Source organism: Trachymyrmex cornetzi, unplaced genomic scaffold (assembly GCF_001594075.2).
Source record: "Trachymyrmex cornetzi isolate Tcor2-1 unplaced genomic scaffold, Tcor1.1 scaffold133, whole genome shotgun sequence".
Taxonomy (NCBI): Eukaryota; Metazoa; Arthropoda; class Insecta; order Hymenoptera; family Formicidae; genus Trachymyrmex; species Trachymyrmex cornetzi.
The window spans coordinates 430,524-454,464 of NW_017295906.1; the positions used below are offsets into that span (position 1 = coordinate 430,524).

Consider the following 23,941-nt stretch of genomic DNA (forward strand, 5'->3'; position numbering starts at 1 on the left):
GTCATTTCCGTTATTTGTAAGACTCTGAAATCATAAAATAGAAAGAAATTTAACTTTTAATTTTCCAATTACTTTTTTTTATTAACTTAACTTTTAATTCAATTAATTTCATTATACATTAACTTGTATCTTAACTAAGTTAAATTTTCAAGGTTGGTAACTTTAACTTAACTTAGTTAAAAGAAAAAATTAACTTACCCAACCCTGTCTATAAGTAGAAAATCTATAAAGCGGTATGTTCTGTAAGCGTGGTGTCGCTCTCACACTCAGTATTTTGAGCCGACAAGTTCAATTCACAACGATCATTATTCTTCTCGCAAGCCTTCTTCGCTTGTTCTAAAAGACTTTGCGCCATCTGATTGCCCGTCTTCTCCACCATTTGTGAAAAGTAACCATTTGCTTTGTCGTGTAACAGCTCATATGGGCAACCGAATTCCTATTGACATGACAATTCTAATTATCAAATGATTATGAAGACTTCTCTCCAGGATATTACAAAATTTTTCAAAAAAACTTGATTATTCTTTGTATACGTAACATTGAATTTCCAGAAAAAAATATATTGTTAAATAGAAAATCGATTTCGAACTCTCTAAATAACTTTTAGTAAATTTTCTCTCTAAAGAGTAAAAATTAAGTTGGTCTTCAATAAGAATATCCCAATATTCAATCTTAAAGAACAAAATTTCACTTTTCAGAATGAGTTTTATTCTAAACATCTTTCAGAGATTGAACTGATCATGCTATTAATCAAAATTATTATGAACAAACTTTTTAAACAGTTATATAGAAAATTATATCTCTTAATTTTGTCTTACAAAATCAATATTCTTCGTAACCCATTCATGCTTTAATTATTAAAATGGAAAAACCTACCACGATAGAACCATTTTCCATCACGATAATCCGATTGCTATCTATAATCGTATTCAAACGATGTGCAATCGTGATAACAGTACATTCTTTAAAACTGCTCCTTATTGTATCCTGAATTAAAGCATCCGTGCTAGAAATAGAGTTTTAAATTTAGGGATGCAAATTTATAAACATGTTAAATTTAGAATTCATGTGTTGCAAATTACAGATACAAATATATACAATTTTGATGGAAATATCTACCAATCCGATTTAATTTGAAAAGATTTGCTTTCTATTAATTCTAAATTTGTTATAAAACGAATGTTTTTCGTACTCGACTGTAACTTGATGTAACCTTGTAACATACTGTGAAAATACTTTATATCATTCGCAAAAGTAGCAACTTAATAATAGAAAGTTTGAATTATTTACATATGATAATTTATTGCTATACTCCATAGCAAAAAAAGTCACGTTTATATTACAATAAACTCTTAATAGTCATAACTTCTGATGTTACTGTAAAATAATCAAAGACTACATCGTATTATTATCTTGACCTGTATGTGATCGGTATGTGTCATAATACAATAATTAACTTTCAATTCATCTGTATAATGATGTCACACCTGTAACAAAGCGGACATTCGCACAATACAATGATTTTACTGTCATATCACACCCGTGACAAAGTAAATATTTGCACGTCATCATGACTTTGTTGCGATTACTGTGGCTTCTTTTGCTACGGAGAATTTATTAATAATTAATCAATAAAAATTTATCGTCTTCACCAAATGATATTTAAATACAATCCTAAAGAATCGTAAAGACTCACTGCGAATCAATATTGGCCGTGGCTTCATCGAGAACAAGCAAGCGATTGTTCCTCAAGATGGCTCTGGCTAGGCATATGAGTTGCCTCTGGCCGACGCTGAAGTTATGACCGCCAGAAAAGATATCGTGGTCTAACGTGACATCATTCATCTCGACTTGCCGCAACACCTCCCACAGCTTCATGTCGTCGTACTGATTGAACGGATCCAGATTGTAACGTAGACTCTCGGAAAAGAGCACAGGTTCCTGCGGTATGATGGAGATTTTGCAGCGCAGTTCACTCAGGCCCACCGTGCTTGTGTCCCGACCATCGATCTTGATCTCGCCTTCAAGACCTTCATTGAACAAGCGGAAGAACGCCGAGATCAAGGAAGACTTGCCGGCGCCAGTTCGTCCAACCACCCCAACTTTCCAGCCTGGCTCAATGGATACGTTCAGATTCTGTAAAGTGCAATTACATGATAAAACACAAAAAATGTTCGTAAGAATAAACAGTAGGTTTATTTATACCTTCAAAACTGGTGGATCATCCTTATGATATTTCATGTTGACATTCTTCAAGATCAATTGTCCTTGGGATGGCCATGTAGGTGGCGGTGGATCGTCCGAGGTAATAGGTTCCTCTTTAGGAAGATTCGTGTACTGAAGAATCCTTTCGACGGAGGTCATCAATGACAACGACTCGCTCAACTGTTTTATGGTGTATTGTAGACAAACGATTAGGATCAATGACTGCGATATTGCTAGACCTGCTTTGCTGCCGGCTACACTGCCTATAGTAAAGAACAAAGTGAACTTGCAATAGTTTGAAGATTGAGAAAAAGAATCACACGCAGAAATAAGGACTAAAATTAAAAGCTTATTTAGTTCTACTAATTAATTCTTCTAAGTTTTAGCCTTCTGCATCTTTATGAAATCCTTAGAAAAAAAATTTAACTCTCATTAACTAAGAACTGTTAATTAATTAGATATAATTTACCAGTCTCATTCATTGGTATTAGAGAAAAGCAAATGCAGGCGAGGAACAGGCACATTATTAAATCCGCAACGACAGAAAAGGCTATCGTGCATGTTAAAAAGAGGTACCACGTGCCGCTGTGACGATCTTGCAACTCATCAAAACGTTTTCGCATTATTTTCTCGATTTCAATGCCGCTGCTTCTGATCGTCGGCAAACCATTCAGAGTGGCATTTACGTACGAGAATATGGGACTCTTCACTGAAAACAAATTCAAAAAAACTTTTGAAAAACTTTTTAATTCCGGGAAATGTAAGAACTTAAAAATACGAATTCTTTGACAGGAGTTTTGTCTTCAGAGGTATAATATACGCCGCACTTTTTTCTAATAAAGTATTACTTGTTCTAATATACTTACTTACGCCTTCGAGACGTTTGAGGTCTTGACCAATCTTCATATAGGATTTCGAAGCGAAGAAAAACAAGACCACCAGTATGACTATCAATATCAGCATCCACTGATTAATTATCGCCTCCATGATCAATATACCACATACTACGCAAAACCCTTGGATCGCCTCCAACATCAGTTTGGGCAGCCACTCATCCATGATGCCCATATCCTTCGAAAATCTGTTTAAAATTCTTCCTGGAATACAATAATCGTTAACTCTCTGTAAGAACTGAGAAAAAAATTTAGAAGTCCAGAAATCGAAATCGGCGTAAGTTCGATAATTTGTTAGCATGAAAACGCTCGTATATTTTCTAAACAAATTAAACAGAGTCGTGGCTTATTTCGAGCTTATAATTAGAATGACTTTCAATTAATACAATTAGCATATAAGTTGCATAAATATAATATAATATTCTAAAACAAAATTAATTAATTTTAATCGATAAAATTTGAATCTTTTTGATATCATGAATGTGTGCAAAAAAATATCTACATCATCGTTACGCTATATTTTTTTATGGATAGCTGTAGCTATCATTACAACTTAATGATATCACACTCGACAAAAATATACTGGTTTTTTGTATCCAGAATTAACATTTTAGAAATTCTTAAAAAGATTCTAATAATATTTTTAGCAATTTTTTATATTTTAAATTTATAATGATTTCTTTAAAAGAAATATCTTAATTTCTTTAAATTTTTTAAGTTTTCTTTGGAAATTGTAAAATGAGTAATCTTGTAAATTCTATTTCAGAATTTACATCTATTTATGAAGAAATTTAGAAAAGTTACAAACTTTCTCAGCACTTCTAAAAAGTCTCAATTCACTTAAAAACTAAAAAATCTTTCTAAAAAATTTTTTATAATAATTATATAAAAATTATGAAATATTCTAAGAATTACCTGAAAAATATTTAAAAAAATTGTTATAAAAGAATTTTTCTGAATGTCTCTGTAGAATAAGTAAGACGACTATCAGATTTCATAACTGTTACCTACTCACCGGAAGGATTGTTGTGGAAGAAGGACATGCGCGCCTGCAGCAGTTTGAAGAACATGATGTTGTGAAGGTTACTACTCGAGTTCATAGAGATCTTCATGAAAAGAAAGCTGCGAAACAGCGTGGTAGCGATGCAGGCGATGATGCAGAATGTATATACATATATGGCATCCATAGTGCTCAGCAGGCCGTCCGGGTTCAACGTGAAGATCGACCCAAGGAAACTATTGTTGTACATGTTCGTGAATTGTTTGACGTCACTAGTATTTTCGGTACGCCTGACATCCTCCAAGGTGGTCCAGTATGACAGCCAGTAATCGTTCCCAGTAGTGGCGACCTGACTGATGATGAAGATTATCAGCAGTAAAGATAGCGTGAAACTATTGCCACCGTTATGCAGATATTCCTTGTACACTCTGCCGGCTACTCGACCGTGTGCCGTCATCTCGGCTTCCGGGCTGTTCTCCACATAATCCGAATCATCAATGTCCGAGTGCTGTACGATGGCAAAATAATAATTTAATTACTTGCATTTATCTCTCATAATAGATGTAATCTGATGAAGTTAATTCAGATTAAATTATTTAAAAACGAAGAAAATAATGTTAAAAAATTTGTAGATATTTGAAAACTACTTAACTTTTTTGAATCTTAATTTAAAAATCTCTTCCGCGCTTTATTAATTGATAATAATTAGTGAAAGTGTATTAGAAATCTTTAATGCGCGAAAATGCAGATATTTTTTTTAATTATTTTGTATTTTTATTTTTATTTATATTCATTTTATTCTATTTTTATTTTACAATTTTATTTTTTGTGCTATCTATTTTTATTAAACAAAAATAATGTAAAAAATTTTTTTTCAGTTTCTATATTTTTTTTATTATAAATAACGAGTGATCATCTCACAGTGATGGAACTTGTAGTCGATAATCTTGATGTCCGTCTCGTTAATGTGATTCTCCTAGACATTTCCGAAGCTCTTCTCATGTCCTCTTCCTTTCTCTGTGCTTGGTTCAAATTGTCCAACATCCCAATGAAATCTTTATTTGATTGTACTAATTCGTTATAATTTCCTTGCATTTTCACGAAACCCTTAGAAAATAAAATTAGGATATTTAATTTAAAAGATATTCAACCTTCATCTTTTAATTAATTATATGTAAATTACATATAAATTAAATGTTTAAAAGTTTCATGTTATTTTTTATTTAAAAAATCTTATTATTTAATAGTTTTAATTATGAAATTATCTAATTTTTATATGTTATTAATAAAATAATGTCTGTCTTCATAACGAAAAGAAAAAAATTTTTAATTATTCATTCAGCAATAAGTTAAAGGACCCCGCACTAATCCTATATGAAATTGGATTTTGGTTAAATCAAATGGTTTTCTCATACGTTATAGCTTATGACCTACTGAAAAAACCTATAAGTTTTAGCGAAAAAAAATGAACAGTTTTCGTGTTTGATTCACCTAAAGTTGCTGACATTTCACAATAAATTGTATATAATTTATGCATTTTAGGTCAGCCGTTTAAAAGTTATTGAGCATTTTTATAGGTTTGGTTCAGCAGGTCATAAGCTGTAACATACGAGAAAACCATTTAATTTAACCGAAACCCAATTTCATATAGGATTAGTGCGGAGTCTTTTGTTTTTGTCATTATTATATCTAAATTCTTTACTTTTAAAACAAATTAAAAAATCAATCTTTTAAAATTAAAATTTTTTTAATTTAATAAAGATAACTAAAGAATATTCTATGTTACTCACTCGATCCAGTACGACGATGTGATCCACCCTTTTAAGGAATTGCAGTTGATGTGTGACAAGTATCCTCGTCTTACCGTGGAGATATTCGGTGATGCACTTCCCATAGAGGTGCCTAGCAACACGAGTATCCACCGCGCTCAAGGGATCGTCGAGCAAATAGACATCCGCTTGTCTATAAACCGCCCTCGCGAGATTGATTCGCGCTCTTTGGCCACCGGACAGAGATACACCTCTATCGCCGACTATTGTCATATCTCCCTGTGGAAACTGTCGGAAATCCTTCGTCAAAGCGCACACATTTGCTACCTGAAACATTTACCAATTGACCAAAAAGAAACTTTAAAGAATGTTAAAAATTTCGAAATTAGGAAATATCAGACTTTTTTCTTTTTTCTTTCATCTAAATGGAACCACATATAGATTAAAGATTCAGAAAATTTCATAACACTTGCTAAATTATATCTTCTTTATATCCAGTCACAAAGACGTAATTCATGTTTAATGATTGATGCGTGAGATTGAAGGATCTAATTGTAAGAATATTGTTACTAGTTACATATAAAAATTCTTAATATTAACGTGCAATAGCAGGAATATATAAACACTGTACAGTATCCGCAACAATTACTTTGGACCATGAAAATTACCTGCATGTATCTAGCCTTGTCATAGGACTGGCCAAACAGTATATTGTCCCTTACAGTACCACCGAAAAGCCAGGGTTCTTGACTGGCATAGGAGATACGTAGATTTGGATTGTTCGTGAAGTATCCAGTGGATAAATTGCCCATAAAATTGTACTTCGAGGAGCCCTGAGTAAAGATTACGGAACCCGTGCCGGGATTTAATTCCTTCAGTAGTAGATGTAATATAGACGATTTTCCGGAGCCTACTGCACCGACTACAGCACACAATTGACCTGGCTTGATAGTTAAATTGATGTTGCACAAAGTCGGCGGCAATTGGCCACTGATCCAATTGGCGGAAACCCGCTGAAGCTTTACGTATACCGGAAGGTCAGATAATCCTTGATGTTCGGACAGAACGATACTCCCATTTCTCGAGATGTACCTGTCTATTTGATTTTCTGCATCAGTTGGTTTCTGAGATTTAGACTGCAACTGCGGCGTCTTCTCCGAGGAGCGTCTCGTGTTTACTTCGTCCATCAGTAAAAAATCCTGTAAAAATTAAGCGCACTTCAATAAGTACGTGACAATAGAGATATAAGTATGATTGTAGATTTAAGTTCATCGTAAATTAGAAAATAATATGATAACATATATACCTCCAATCGATTGAATGAAACTATTGATTCACCTAGCAATATTAGCCCTTGCGGAAAGTACAACGCGACGATGATTTGAAGTATGTTGAAGTATGTCGACAGTTCATAGGTCACATCGGCAGTCAAATTATTCCCCATTAAGACGAACGTTATCAGGGTGAAGTAGACGGTCAATCGTTCAGTAAAGACTATGATGGCCAAATATGCAGCGCGCACGTACGACGAGAATTTGATTTGCTTTATCTCCCACTTTCTGATTATTGATACAATCTGGCTGAACGGTTTCTCCCAGGCGTACATCTTCACCACCTGAATCGAGAATTACCATCTCATAAATTTGTTTCATAAAATTTGTTTATAAATGATACTTGGATGTTGGTATTATATTTTTATTCGGGGGGGATCCCGTTTACCTACAAATCGATTGCCTACATTATCTTTTGCCTACATCACTTTTGCCTACAGTTCGATCTCCTACGTGTATTATTGCCTGCAGCTCGATATTGCCTACATGCGCTTTTGCACACAAGTAAAAATTTTAGAAACGGAATTACTTTTGCCTACATGTACTATTGCCTACAGCTCGATTGCTTACATATAATACATTATTGCCTACAGCTCACAATCTTCCACGCGAAATGAGGGCTACCTTACACCAACAAATGGTTTGGTTAGGGTTAGATTTTTTTGGAAAAATATTCCAAGCGGACACTATCTACACTGACCTCCACTGTTCACATAACAGATTTCCTAAAAATATAAATTATTTTCTTACTTAACTTTAATATTATATTTGTGTGCAAAAGCGCATGCAGGCAATCGAACTGTAGGCAAAAGTGATGTAGGCAAAAGATACTGTAGGCAATCGATTTGTAGGCAAAAGCAACCATCTCTCTTTATTCATCATCTGTATCGTTTAAGAATAAAATAACTAATCAAACTTCTTGAGGATACCTGTATCCCAGCTATGAGTTCGCTCATCAGTTGCACTCTTCGGTCTGTCAGTGGCGCAATCGTGGCTCTGAGTTTGAGATTCAAGAAGCTCAAAGTCCCTTGTCCTGGGAGGACGATGATCAACAACGTCCCGATGCCGACAAGACACGAAATACCGACTTTTTGCCACATTATTGTTCCTATGATAACGGTCTGCGAATAAAAATAAAGCTCAGTCAATTTCAGCAAACAATTATTTAAGAGCAACTTCAAAACAAATGAAAAGAAGAAGTCCTGAAAGTTATAAAATGCATACAAATAGCTTATATGCATATAATCGATTTATATAACAGGTATTCTACGAATTATATTATAATTATTAAAATTTATACCTATCAATAATCTACAAAAAAGGTTAATAAATTTTAGTGATTTTTATTCAACAGTACGCTCGAAGTGCTGTTTAATTACTGCAGGATGTACACGAATGCTTTCACTTTTTCACAAGATAAAGTAAAGGATTACCGTAAAAGGCATGATCCATATGTAATTTAGGAACATTGTTAATTGATCGAAGCGAATGACATCATTGCTGAGAAGATTCATGATCTGTCCGGTACCGGTTTGGTTCATGGCTGCTGTATTCAACCGTAATAACTACAACAGTTTTGGAAATAATTATAAATTGAATTAGATCTTTTCACTTTCTTTCCGCTTTGTCCTTACATCCATCAATACAAATAAGCACAACATGAATTTTTTAAAATTAATTTTTACAATAAAGGTATACGAAATTTGCTATGAAAATTGTAATAAAACTGAATAAAGCTGCTTAACATAAATTAGAATCATTCTTCATAAATCCTGTTCAATGACTGATGTAATCAATCATTCGCAACATCTCTGAGACACACGCACGCAAACATTATCACACATATTCTCACACATGCTTATTCTCTTTTTGTTTATTAATTTTTGATTATTATATTATAAAGAGATTATTTAATTATGAAATTATGAAAAATTGTAAAAAAATTTTTTACTTGTTTTTGCAACAAGTAAAAATTGCAATTTTTTACTTAACTCGATTTTTGCCTGTATATAATCTCCCGGTCAAAAAATATTTTTTCATATGTAATCACGTTTCATATATAAATACATCACTATACAAAATTACGTAAAAATTTGTATAATTATGTATAATTCATTACATAATTAAATGTGGACATATTCCATATACGTATACGTATAAATCTTCGGAATATGTATTATAATATTTCAAAGAGTATTTGAATGCTGATCAAAGTTATTGTTCTAGAATTTCTTGCAGAATAATATAGAATCTAGCGTTTATAATATAAAATAACAAGTCACCATAAAACTAATTTAATTTTTTTTATTTTTATAATCACTTAGAGCATTCAGAGCAAAATTTGTAATATATATAATATATTTTTTAAATTTAATTTTTCACTTAAAAATTATTAATGATCAACAAATTGATATTATTATAGGTTTTATCATACCTAATAGTGCTGTTCTTTTTTTGTAAATTTATAATTGCAAGGTAAAATGTCGGGAAATTATTCACAAATAATTTCCAACTTTAAACTTTAGGGGCCTGTTATAATCTAAACTTCTTGAGTTTCAATTTTTATAGCAAAATCGAAAGATTAATTTTTTTTGTAACATTCATGTTGTAATATGCAATATTATTTGGAATTGTAATGTTAATTTCAAAAATATGACAAATGAATATTTAACCACTTAATTCTAATATCTTCCTCATTATAGACATAGCCTTCAATATGTCTACCAATAACACGTTTGCTGGTATAATATTCAGCACGGAATGACGTGTCTTTTGAGTGATCTTATCTGTTTAGAAATATAGCAGCTCGGTAAAAAATTGTTTATACGTAATCATACATAAACGGTTGTACATCATTTGTGACCGTTATAAATAAGTTATGTATAAATTACTTACGTATAACCGTTTATGTATAATTATGTACGAAAAATTTTTTACCGAGCTGCTATATTTTTAAACAGATAAGATCACTCGAAAGACACGTCATTCCACGATGAATATTGTACCAGCAAACGTGTTATTGGTTGCCATTATAGTTAAATATAATATTGTACCAGCAAACGTGTAATTGGTAATCGTTAAAGGTCATACCTATAATGTGGATGATATTAGGATCAAGTGGTGATACATTTATTGTCTAATCTTTTAAATTATATAATATTACAATTATAAACACAATTGCATATTGCAACATAAATATTACAAAAATAAATGTCTAATAATTGTTATAGAAATTGAAATTTAAAAAGTTTTAGCTTAGAACAGTTTAAAATTTTAAGACGAGAAATTACTTGCGAATAATTGGCTAATACATTTTACCATGCAATTATACATTTACAAAAAAAACAGTGTCATTATGTATTATAAAATGTGTAATATCAATTTGTAGATCATTATTAATAATACTTAAGTATAAAAATTAAATATTTAAAATATATAGAGATATATAGATATATACATTACAAATTTTGCCTCCAAGTGATTATAGAAATAAAAAAATTCGGGTTATTTATATGGTGACTTGTTACTTTATATTTTGAATGCGTTAGATTCCACATTATTTTTACAAGAAATTCTAGAACGATAACTTTTATCAGCATTCAAATATTTTCTGAAATATATTATAGTGCATATAAAAAAAGATTTTTTTGTGCTGAACACGATGTTGTTGGCAGAATTTGCAAGATTTTGTGTAAATTGGGATCAAATGAGCAAAATATAACATTTTTTGTCATTTTCATTATTTTTTATAATAAACAATATTAAGTGAAATGAGCTGACAAGTGTTTCAACACAAATAAGAGGAAAAAAAATTATTTTCAATAAAAGTGGGTCTTGGCATTCAATAATCTTCATATGACTATACAAATAACTATACAAATACAATTATACAAATACAATTTTTACAATAAAATAAAAGTTTGTTTTGAATTTATGTTTACGGAAACAATTATAATTTAATAAAAATAAATGTTAATCATATCCTAAAATTCATTTGAAAACTCTTGAATTGTACTTTTAGACTAGAAAAACTTTATTTAGAAACAAGGTTTTGTTTTGCTGTCAAAAAATATTGAAAACAGTAAAAAATGCCATTTCATTCTTAATTTACTCAAAATCCTGATATATGGTACACAAATTTTATCAATGACATCGTTTTTACCAAGAAAAAAATCTTTGGGATATGTACATTGTACTTCGGAGAGAAAGAAAAGTGACTTTTTTATCAGACAGTGTAATAAGCGTATGCAAACGACAGATAACGATAAACAATAAACGTGCAAGATAACAAACTCAATATGACGCACTATTTCTTTAAACTCTAAAGGAATTTTTTGCACTAATGAAAACATTTGATATTAATCTTTCAATTAATTACAATTAAAATTGGTCTCTTTGCCGCATAATTTTAAAACTGATTCCTTATTTATACATCTATATGAGTCCAATGTTGTCCTAAAATGTTCTAAATATTAAACATTGCATATTGATTCAACGATTCCGTAAAATAGTGTACAATTATTAAATTAAAGCAAAGTAAACTTTTTCCGACTAGAAAGGAACTGTTTTTTCTTTCTAGGAAGAACTTAATTGGACCAGTGCATGGACTCAGAGTTGGAAAATAACGCTGTTACTTTTTTCGGTAACGATCGTTACTTTTTTCTGTCTGTAACGCTAACTGTAACATTACATTTTTGCAATAATGATAACGATTTAACCGTTACTTTTAATATTTCTTTAATTTTTGTTGGATGAGTCGGATTGGATCATATTTCGATTGCTGGTGCTGAAAGATGTTTTTGTGTCTTTAGAAATGTATATAGCTACCCTAGTTGTGCGTTGTTATAACAAATGAGTAAAATACTTAAAAATTTTTTTAATGCTTGTGTAAGTATACAAATATATATTGACAATTTAACATTGTATTATCTATTACAAAAGGTTATTATTTGCAATAAATACAATTACAAAATGTTTACTTTCTCATTTTTATTAAAAAAAAAATATTTTTATTTTATATTTTAGATTGCATTCCAATAATCACTATCAATATTGAAAATCTGTAATTCACATTACATATATACTACTTTTCAGTACTGGAAGTGAATCTTGAAATACATTTTTAATAATGACATTAATGTTTAAAAACAATATTTAATTTAAATTCGGTAATTGTTGAGTTTAGCTCTCGACGATTGTTTTTGCTAGATTCGGTCGTTGGGCAAAAACGCGTCGAATGATCTTAATTTTATCAATATCGTATGTGAGAGAACTAAATTCAATAATTTTCCGAAAAGTAACGATTTGTTACTTTTTCAAGTAATGGTAACAGTAATACGTTATTTTTTTAAATGAATAACTAGTGACGGTAACAAGTTTTTTTTTAACAAACAGTAACTATTGTAACGATAACGCGTTATTTTTTTAAAGTAACGTCCCCAATTCTGCTCACTAGTTAATTCGCATTATTACCTTCCGATAGAGAAGAGAACTGCAGGCGATACGTATCCTCATGCCAACATGTAACGATTGCAAGAGAGTGTGGTGTAACAACATAATGGCGATGACGTTGGTAATGACCAGGAAGGTGATGTAGATCATCACTTCGTTCGTTGAAGTTTTATGTTTCGCGTTAGGATCATTAATGAAGTATTTGATGATCCAACCTTGCAGGATCGGGATCATTACACGTACTACGCTACACTAAAAGGGAAAAGTTGAAATTTAACTCTCCCCTCTCCCTCCAAATAAATTTATAAATCTAATAAATCTGAGAAGAGAGCGAGCAAGAAAGAAAGAGAGAGAGAGAGAGAGAGAGAGAGAGAGAAATCTCAAATTAATTCAGATCAATTTTTGTCTTCTTCATTAGATGTTAACTAAATCTAATTAGGGATGCATCAGATATCCGGAAAAGATTGCTGAATATTTGATTTCTGGCAATTCTTCCCGAATATCTGGTGCATCTCTAAATCTAACAAAGGAATAAATGTCTAACACAACAAATTTTTCTATTATTATTTCTTTCTCTTAGTGAGAATATTTTACAACACTTCTTTCCACGTAAACACATTTAAACTAAATTTCGTACATATTAATATTGCATGATAGGTATCTCTTTTTAAAGGTATCAATATACTTGGATAAATGAGCCGATTCCGATTATGAAATATGGCAACCAAAAGGTTCTGAGGACCGCCTTGTACAATTTTGGACGAGACTCCTTTTTCAGCGGCACCTTCTGCCCATCTTTTCCCACGACATATTCCAAGTTCTTTAATTTATCCAGCTCGCGATTCCAGTATCTAGACGAAAAAAATGCATTAGGATTTTAGAAAAGCGAGTATTAAGTTATTAATTTTACTTTTTACATTTACTTTCTTTATATTTTGCTGCGTTCTCATTCGAAAGGGTTCAAAGAGTAGATATATATCTAATGTAAAATAATGGCGCTCAAAATAGAATAGGTATCGAAATTATACGATATATGCATATAATATGATTTGCTTTTGTGTTTTTTTTTTTTTTCAAACAGTTGTTAAGATTCGTTTATTATTCCATTACAGCGAAAATGAGAAATTTAATTGTTACGAGCGTCATTATAATATGCATTCACTTATGTATGTTTGTTGACATCAACGTGAACAATACTCACTTCTCAAGCTGATCGGTCAATTTTTCGGATTCGTCTGCTTTGATTGGTCGATAAATGTCGGATTCCTCCAAATCACGCTTGTAGCTTAGCATAAATAGTTCTCGCATCCACCTGTGCGCATCAGAAACAATCTATATAGGTTTCACATCGTTATACTTCTTTATACTACGGTACAAAGACTGCCCTGAAGCTATCATTTTCCTTTTTTTTATCAATAATGATAAATATATAATACACGCAAAGTCGAAGATTACAGATACATATTTAAGTATATATTTTGCAAATTACATATAAATTTTTAACTGTGAATTGTAAATATATTAAAATATCCCGAAATAATTATTTCTTCTCTCAACATCAACATAATTATATATAATTCATGGAATCAAAGGCTAAGTAAATACTTTACGAACACCTTATAGATGTATTTTCCATTGTAAATTTATTTTAACGGTGGATGATTAGAAAAACCGTGGTTGTTTTTGTAGTCTAAGAAAAAATTAATAAATTTCCTCTTATATTCGATAACGACAATAATATACGTGCACATATTTGTTAATGATAAATAATAACTTAATATGGCTCAGTTATACAAAGACATAGTTAATGTTTTAATTACTGCAAATGGCAACTGATATGTAAAAGAGAATAGATAAGAGAATGACTCGACGTAAGTTACACGTCGTTCTTTCAAATAGCAGGAAAATTTGCGAAATGCTTTTTTATTTTCTTAAAGTAAATCGTAAAATGTGTTGTACATATGAGATTAAAAGTAGCTAACGCAATACAAGCGAAAGTATTCTTCATTTATCATTTTTGGAGAAATATAATTTTGCGTATAAAAAAATTGCTTCTTCTTAAAGAAATCTCACTTTCTAAGAAAAAAAAATTTCTAATTTTTCGGAAGCTCTCTTCTTTTTTACAAAAATTTAAATTTTTCGTAAGAAATAATGTCTTGCATAGTTTGGTCTTTCTTTCTTTTTTTCCTTTCTTTTATTGAATATATTGAATTTTGACGAACCAGAAGAACAGAACACTGAAGACATTTGCGGTCTCTTTGGGGTTTGGCTTCATGTCGCTTATGTTTTTATCCATATTGTCACACTATCTCACAAAAACTGATACTTCTAGCTAACAGAAAAAACGAAAACGATCAGCATTCTTCCTTTCTTTCCCCTTTCCCTCTTTCTTTACCGTTTGTTCTCCTTCTCTTGCCTGCAGTTTCTCAAGACAAGCTTTCCAATAGTTAATCCTTTACTGAAATCATCAGTAACTGTACTGCTGCTTTTTATATTGACTTTAAACATTACTGGTGATATATGAGAAACATTAGCGATAACTGTCCCGAACGTTGTTTGTATAAATACAGCTACGTAATGCATTTGTTGTTTTTCTTCTCATGCACATGTTACATTTCACGCTATTTTTCCACGTAGTTTATTTCTTCTTTCTCTTCTTTCCTATTTGTTTAGTAAAATTTTACTTGTTATTAAACTTAGCTATTTAATAGCTATAATTAAATAGATAACTTTTTTCATAGTAACATTATTACTTTAAACAATATTTAAAAATACAAACTTGACGACACATAAAAAATAAATTAATTAACTGTATAATAGTTATTAACATCTTATATTGTAGTCAACTAAAAATTTTTTGGGGAGACAGATTAATTCTTATTTAACAATAATTTAATTTATAAACAATAATTTAATTTAATTTAAAAAGATATAGTTTTATTAGATTTTTTTTTATTGCAAACGTTAATTTCCTTTGTTGTATATCATAATGTTTACTAAACATGTATGTCTATAGTGAATGTTTACACAAATGTCTATTGCACATATACATAGAAATTTCATATTGTGTAGTTCGAGTTACTTTATCTACTACTTGAAGTGACATAAGCATTCTATTCCTTTAGCGGATAAAGTTATAGAATCACTTAAATGATATAAATATTTAGATAACACGCGAATATTTATAGCAGATATAGAATTGTTACGTATTTGTGTCTGAGTTACAGTATTGCGTCAGAGCTATTAGGGAATTTTTGGAATACCATTTATCCAGATACGGTGAACGCTAAAATCAGGTTATCTTCTTCTTAACGACTAATTAAAAAAAAGATAACATGACTTTAGCGTTCACCGTATCTGAATTCACATTATTGCAAAAACTCCCTAATCACACTACATATATGTATACGCTAGTAATAATTTCAATAAAAGACAAAAGAGAACAATAAATCATGTAACACCATATTGTATGATTATACTGGTTCTATGCAGACGTGGGTCACAATTTTAAAAAAAGAGTACAGAGGAGTGAATCGAAGCAAGACTAAAGTTATTTAAGAACGAAGTAAAATTAAAAAAACATAATTCCTTAGAATTTATGTTCACGTCCTTCGAACGCGAATATATTAACGTGTGTGATAAAACTAATGCAGAACTAATAACATTCAAAAGATTATTCCCCAATTTACCCTTAGTAGGTATTAATAATTTGTTTAAGTTCAGATTATTTAATATCTTTGATAAAGTAAATGAAGAAAGTAAGTAATCTCTTTCTCTCTTTCTTAGTGACAATATAATCTCTTAATAAGTCTATACATAGTTTTCTTTTTTTGTTTTAGAAAATATTTAAAAAGAAAAATCTGAGGGATCTAAATTTTGCAATTTTGCAACTATATTTTTGATACTTACGTATAACGTTTGAAATGTAATCTGTAATGCATGTTTGGTATGAATCTTAAAATATATAAAAAATAAAGAAGCAAGTTGTGCAGTTTATGATATTTATGTTTGTATTTGTCCTATATAGAGTCTCATAATCACTATACAATACTTTCATAGCATATTCTAAAGATAGAGTAAAGTAAAAAAAATCCTAATACAAAAATGTCCTGGATGCATAGTTTTTCAATGATAACCGACCAAAGATAACCAATCGAAGCCTCGGTCTAACGCGAGGACGCTTGCTTGGAAAGTCCAAGAAATGAAAAATCCTTGGGTACACTATTATTGAAAAAAAATGCATACGAAAAACTAGAGTAACTCGAAAAATACTACAGTGCCCCTATCGAGGGTGCAGTCCGCTTAGCGCAACAAATCAGTGATCTCTTTTTCACGTATATCTATAAATACACGTATTACACGTGTAATTAATATATCCGTGTTTCAATGCGTATAATTTTTGAATTTAATATATGTATATCAAACAAAAAAAACTATAAAGCAGATTGTTCTGTGATTGTGGTATCGCTCTCGTTTGCGAAATTTTGTGCCAATAAGTTTAATTCACGATGATCATTATTCTTCTCGCAAGCCTTCTTCGCCTGTTCCAAAAGACTTTCCGCCATCCGATTACCCGTCTTCTCTACCATTTGTGAAAAGTAACCGTCCGGTTTGTCGTGCAACAGCTCGTACGGGCAACCAAATTCCTGTTGGTGTAACAATTCTGATTATCTTTCTAATTCAAATGGAAACTTCTCTTTGATTACAAGATTTTCTTAAAAACTTATATATATTTATTTATGCACACACACACACACAAATATCTAAATTTTTATACATATATATAAAGAAATTAAGCCAGTCTTAAAAAAGAGTGGTTTAATTTTCAATTTTTAAGATTAAAATTTTAGTCTTCAGAGTGAGAGTCACTATAAAATTTTAGAGAAAAAAAATCATGTGAATTTTAAAAAAGAATTGTGGTTTTGGAAACGTTAAATTTTTACATGTATTTCATATTACATGAGATTATTGATTCAAGTTTTAAATTCTTTAGAATTCTGATTATAAAAATTTAAACATTTAATGTCCGTTTTACGATGGCTATACTCTTCTTTCTCTTTATTCAAATATATATACATACGTATTCCTTTTTTAAAAGTCAAATTTATATTATACTCTTAATCGAAATTATTATGAATAAATATTTTAGACAATTACATATAAAAGATATATCTCTTTGCTGTCAAAATTATGAACATATTTACGTTTCAAAAAACCTACCACGATAGATCCGTTCTCCATTACGATAATCCGATCGCTGTCTATAATCGTATTCAAACGATGTGCTATTGTAATGACGGTGCATTCTTTAAAACTGCTTCTTATTGTATCCTGAATTAAGGCATCGGTGCTAGAAACAGAGATACTAATTTAGAACAAAGTCGAAATTATGTTAAATTCAGAAATCGTGCATTTATGACAGCATCTTACAAATACAAAACACAAATGTTTGCTAGAAATATGATCTCATCTAATTTGAAAAGTCTATTGTTTTTAAATCTGTTTTTCCTGAAATCTTAGATTTATTACAAAAAAAAAATGTTTATTTTACCCTAACACATATTTTATGGAAATACTTAATTACTCATAAAATTAATAATACAATTAATAATTAATAATTGAATATTTGAATTATTGATACAATAATTTATTACGGTTCATTAACGATCAATTAATCAAAACTGCTTGCTTTCACGAAATTCAAACAATCTTACTACTAAAAAATTGTCGAGACTCACTGCGAATCAATGTTGGCTGTGGCTTCATCAAGAACGAGCAAGCGATTGTTCCTTAGGATAGCCCTAGCCAAGCATATAAGTTGCCTCTGGCCGACGCTGAAGTTATGACCGCCAGAGAAGATATCGTGGTCCAGCGCGACATCGTTCAGCTCGACTTGCCGCAACACCTCCCACAGCTTCATATCGTCGTACTGATTAAACGGATCCAGATTGTAACGTAGACTCTCGGAAAAGAGCACAGGTTCCTGTGGTATAATGGAGATCTTGCAGCGCAGTTCACTCAAGCCCATCGTGCTTGTGTCCCGACCATCGATCTTGATCTCACCTTCAAGACCTTCATTGAACAAGCGGAAAAGCGCCGAGATCAAAGAAGATTTGCCGGCGCCAGTTCGTCCAACCACCCCAATTTTCCAGCCAGGCTCGATGGATACGTTCAAACTCTGTAAAGTGCGATTACATGATAAAACATTGCACAAAACATGTCCGCAAGAATGAAGTCGGTTTATTTATACCTTCAAAACCGGTGGATCATCCTTATGATATTTCATGTTGACGTTCTTCAAGATTAATTGTCCTTGAGACGGCCATGTAGGTGGCGGTGGATTGTTCGATGTAATGGGTTCCTCCTTGGGAAGATTTGTATATTGGAAAATCCTTTCCACGGAAGTCATCAGCGACATGGTCTCAATGCCTTGTTTTATGCTATATTGCAAGCAACCGATCAGAATCAACGATTGCGATATTGCCAGACCTGCTTGGCTGTCAGCTATAGTACCTGTAGAATGAAGAAGACTTGAAATAGTTCTCTCGAGATTATCCAAATATGTTTTTCAAAATATTAATCACACTAGAAATGAGGACAAACATATTAAAGCTTAAATATTAAAAGATTGTTTAATTCTATTAATTCGTTGTAGTTTCTTGTATGTTTACGAAATTTAGAGAATTATGAAAAATAATCAAAAATAATCTCAATATATTAAAGAAAATGATATATGCATTGAAGAAGTTCGATATACATATATTAAAATTTTCATACATAATTTATAGCCAGTGATTGGCTATCAAACGCAATAGCCAGTATTTTCTAGATAATTTTTGAACAAGTTCTACCTAATTAATTTTAGCCGAAAAAACCGATCCAATTACTGGCCACTAACCAGTTTTTCCCTAAAATTTTTCTACAGGAGTAATTAATCTGTTAATTTAATATAATTTACCATTTTCATTTATCAGTATTAGAGAAAAGCAAAGACAAGCTAGGAACAGGCATATGATTAAATCCGTAAAAACACCAAAGGACGTTGCGCATGTTAAGAAGAGGTACCACGTGCCGCTGTGACGGTCTTGCAACATATCGAACTGTTTTCGCATCATCTTCTCGATTCCGACGCCACTGCTTCTGATCGTCGGCAATCCATTCAATGTGGCGTTCACGTGCGAGAACATCGGACTCTTCGCTGGAAACGCAAACACAAATTCAAAAACTTGTAGAATTCACAGAATTTAGATTTCGAAAGAAGTAAGAATTTAAGAGTCTGAATTTAACTGTACTGTTTAAATGATCCAGAAATCTAGACGTCAAGGATTTAACGTACTCTACTCTTTTTTTCTGAAGCGTTACTCTGATACTTACTTACGCCTTCGAGACGTTTGATACTTTGAACGGTCTTTATACAGAATTTCGTCGTGAAGAAGAATAAGACTATCACTATCGCTATAAATATCAGCATCCATTGAATGAGTATCGCTTCCATGATCATTATACCACACACTACACAACATCCCTGGAGAGCCTCCAACATCGCTTTAGGTAGCAACTCATCCATGATGCCTATATCCTTCGAAAATCTGTTTAAAATTCTCCCTGGAACATAAAAATCGCTAACTTTTATCAAGATCTAAGAAAAAATTTAAAAATTGAAGTCTAGGAACTCGATATAATTTCGATTATTCATATTTCTGATATTATGAATAGCAGAGCAACCATAGATGTCAATCGTCACGCTTTATTTCTTCATGGATAACGACAATGAATTTTTAAAACCTAATAATATTGAACTCAATGAAAATAAACTTGTTTTCTGTATCCGGATTCAAAATTTTGTAAACCCTTAAAAGAATTTTTATATAATATTTTTAATAATTCTTTATATCTTAAATTTATAAGAGAGAAAACAATTTTTTTCTTATTAAAATATTTCCTTGTTGGAATTGATGTATGTAAAGAATTCTTCAAAAGGTGTAGACTTTCTCAGGACTTCTAAAAAATGTTTCAATTCATACAAAAAAATCTAAAAGATTTTCTAAAATTATGCAGAAATTCTAAAAAAAAATCAGACAAATTATATAAGAGTTTTAAAAATAACTTGTTACCAAAGAATTTTTCCAAATTTTCTCAGTAGCACAATGACTATCATTACCTATTAGATCTCACAATTTTTGCTCACCGGAAGGATTAGTGTTGAAGAAGGACATGCGCGCTTGCAGCACATTGGAAAACATGCTATTGTGGAGATTGCAACTCGAGTTCATGCAGACCTTCATGAAAAGAAAGCTGCGCAACAGCGTGGTAACGGTGCAGGCGACGATACAGAATGTGTATACGTATATGGCATCCATAGTGCCGAGGAGACCGTCCGGGTTCAGCGTGAAGATCGACCCAAGGAAGCTATTGTTGTGCATGTTCGCTAATTGTGTGTCGCTAGTGTTTCCAATACGCCTAACATCCTCCAAGGTGGTCCAGTATGAGAGCCAATAATCATTCCCGGTGGTGGCGATCTGGCCGATGATGAAGAGCAGCAGCAGTATGAATATCATGAAATAGTTGCCGCCATGATGCAGATATTCCTTGTATACTTTGCTCGACATTCGACCGTGTCCCGTTATCTCGGCTTCCGGGCTGTTCTCCACATAATCCGAATCATCAATGTCCGAGTGCTACACGATGGCACGATAACAATCTTATTATTTAAATGAGTAATAGACTAAATAGACGTAATTTAATAAAATTAGGCCCGATTGTTCCACCTTTTGGTAAATTTTACCTGTTGGGTAAGTAGCAAGATTATTCAATCACATGTGCGGATTGCCAGATTTACTTAACAGGTAAAATTTACTAAAAGGTGGAACAACCGCTCCTTAGTCTCGTTAAGACGTTAAAAAAATAATATTTAGAAAAGTAAGTTATTCAAAAACCATTTAACCTCTCTCGTAATACTACTTATTTGATATCCTTTTACTTAGTTTTATTAACTATTAATTAAAATATCTTTAATACGAACATATGTCAACCAGATCTTTTTCATTTATTTTATTGTATTGCGAGTCTATATTTTTATTAAATAAAAATAACATATAAATATAATTTTGCTTCTATGATTTTTTATTATAAATGAGCCGTTAGCTTACAATATTGGAACTTGCAATCGATAGTTTCGAGACCCGTCTCGTTATTGTGATTCTCCTAGACATTTCCGAAGCTCTCCTCATTTCCTCTTCCTTTTTCTGCGCTTCGTGATTGAAATTGTCCATCATCCCAATGAAATTTTTATTTGATTTTACTATTTCATTATAGCTTCCTTGCATCTTCACGAAACCCTTAAGTAAAAAAATCAAGTCTAATCTGAAGGATATGTAACTCCCAAAAATCTTTTAATTCAATATAATTAACTTATAAATTTTAAACTTTTGAATTTAAAAAAGTTTATGTATAAATTAAAAAATTTCTTATAATTCTGAAGAATTCTCAAATTTATCGTAAAATATAGAAATTCTAGTAAATTACAAAAAATTATAAGAAAAATTTTTTAAATTCTGAATTAATAAATCTCAATAAAATTTAATAAATTAATTTAGAATAAAAAAAGATATTATGAGCTAAAAACGAGGTATTCGTAAAATTTAAAATTATATTAACATAATTAAAGTTTACAGAATTGACAAACCTTTTGATTCCAAAATTGGGTCATCCTCAGTATAATTACAAGAATTCACATTAACTTGTTTAAGGGGATGCTGGATCGACGGCCGAACTTGATCGAAGTCGATGGTACAGACATTTTTAAATTCCAAATTCGATAATAGTGACATATTTCATTTCTTATATTTATTATATATCGTTGTGTCTCGCTCAAATGCATTCATCTATCCTTATATCTAACATATTGCAACGCCATCTCTTAGAAAGAGATCAACTAAAATACTGCTCGGTTTCATGACTTCACGTCAATTTTATTCGTAATATACAAACGAAATTTTCGACGACTCTTTTCTCTTATACTAAAGCCCCTACTTCGTTTCTAAAAGCATAGGATTGTTCTTCGAGGTTTTCTGTAGGCTGCTGGCTACTTATTTTAAACAGGTAAAATCTGAAACTCTTATATGCAGCATTATATTGTGACGTGTCGACTACAGAAGTCGATAACAAAACTGTAAGTCTTAAATTTTCTTTCGTTTTTACTTTAATTGTGGAGAAGGGCTTTTCAATCCATAAACACGATTAAGAGAAAAGAGTCTTTAATAATTAATGGTAAAACAGGACACTCCAGCATCCCCTTAACAAATATATACTGTAAGCTTTACGTACGCACCTGACAGGTACGATATCGGCACACATAGTACGCCGTACGCTCACCGTATCAATATCGTGGAGGTATTTTGCTATCTGGGTAGTTTAAATACGCTGTTGATAAAACTCTGTCACTTATTTTCAAGCTTGCGTATCTTCAAACGACAGCATTTTACCAGCAGTGGATTCGAACTATTTGTTAAACAAGTTAAAGTGAGTTTTTACGATTACACTGAGGATGTCCCAATGTTGAGATCAAAAGGTTTGTCAATTTTAAGTTTAATTATGTTAATATAATTTTGAATTTTACATGAACGCGTCGTTTTGACTCATAGCTCCCTTTCTCTTTACTTAAAATTTTTCAAATTAAAGATGATTAAAGAATATTCTATGTGACTCACTCGATCCAACACGACGATGTGATCCGCCCGTTTGAGAAATTGCAATTGATGGGTGACGAGTATCCTCGTTTTACCGTGAAGATACTCAGTGATGCACTTCCCGTAGAGATGCCTAGCAACGCGAGTATCCACCGCGCTCAAGGGATCGTCGAACAAATAGAGATCCGCCTGCCTATAAACCGCCCTCGCGAGATTGATTCGTGCTCTTTGGCCTCCGGACAAGGATACACCTCTATCGCCGACCAATGTCATGTCTCCCTGTGGAAACTGTTGGAAATCCTTCGTCAAAGCGCACACATTCGCCACCTAAAACATTTGTCAATCGATTAAAACGTGAAAAACGTTAGCAAAAGCTAATAAGTTTGAAATTGGAAAATATTAGATACTTTTCTTTTGTCTAAATGTAATCATAAAAAGATTAAAAGGTCAGCAAAATGTATAACACTTGCTAAGAGATATTTTCTTTTATCTCGGTTACAATTAAAAATATAATTCATATTTAATGATAGATATGCGGAAGACTGAAGAGTCAGAGAATTGTTACAAGTTACATCCAGAAATTATATTGATACTGTACAAGAGC

General features: G+C 31.6%; 2 protein-coding genes across 3 annotated transcripts in view; both read right to left on the reverse strand.

Annotated features, from left to right (window-relative positions):
* LOC108770768 (multidrug resistance-associated protein 4) lies at positions 1-15,090 on the reverse strand. The gene is made up of 18 exons (XM_018522477.1): positions 14,872-15,090; positions 13,851-13,961; positions 13,335-13,500; positions 12,671-12,901; positions 8,632-8,763; positions 8,128-8,319; positions 7,174-7,482; positions 6,536-7,066; positions 5,889-6,194; positions 5,020-5,205; positions 4,114-4,606; positions 3,072-3,302; positions 2,675-2,914; positions 2,206-2,468; positions 1,697-2,136; positions 877-1,006; positions 199-436; positions 1-24 (listed from the first exon to the last, which is right to left on the reverse strand). The coding sequence occupies exons 1-17, from the start codon at positions 14,943-14,945 to the stop codon at positions 224-226; spliced, it is 4,248 nt and encodes a 1,415-aa protein (XP_018377979.1). The 5' UTR covers positions 14,946-15,090; the 3' UTR covers positions 1-24; positions 199-223.
* The window catches only part of LOC108770767 (multidrug resistance-associated protein 4), a 23,063-nt gene continuing 9,954 nt past the window's right edge, over positions 10,833-23,941 (reverse strand). The window contains exons 9-18 of one of the 2 annotated variants that reach the window (XM_018522476.1): positions 23,359-23,664; positions 21,799-21,987; positions 20,838-21,327; positions 20,024-20,254; positions 19,608-19,847; positions 18,900-19,162; positions 18,388-18,827; positions 17,870-17,999; positions 17,073-17,295; positions 10,833-10,848 (exon numbers count right to left, since the gene is read on the reverse strand). In XM_018522476.1, the coding sequence (XP_018377978.1) occupies positions 17,083-17,295; positions 17,870-17,999; positions 18,388-18,827; positions 18,900-19,162; positions 19,608-19,847; positions 20,024-20,254; positions 20,838-21,327; positions 21,799-21,987; positions 23,359-23,664 (2,502 nt within the window). In that variant the 3' untranslated portion in view covers positions 10,833-10,848; positions 17,073-17,082. Of the gene's footprint in view, positions 10,849-16,661; positions 17,296-17,869; positions 18,000-18,387; positions 18,828-18,899; positions 19,163-19,607; positions 19,848-20,023; positions 20,255-20,837; positions 21,328-21,798; positions 21,988-23,358; positions 23,665-23,941 lie in introns of those variants that run through there. The other variant, XM_018522475.1, reaches the window with a different exon arrangement.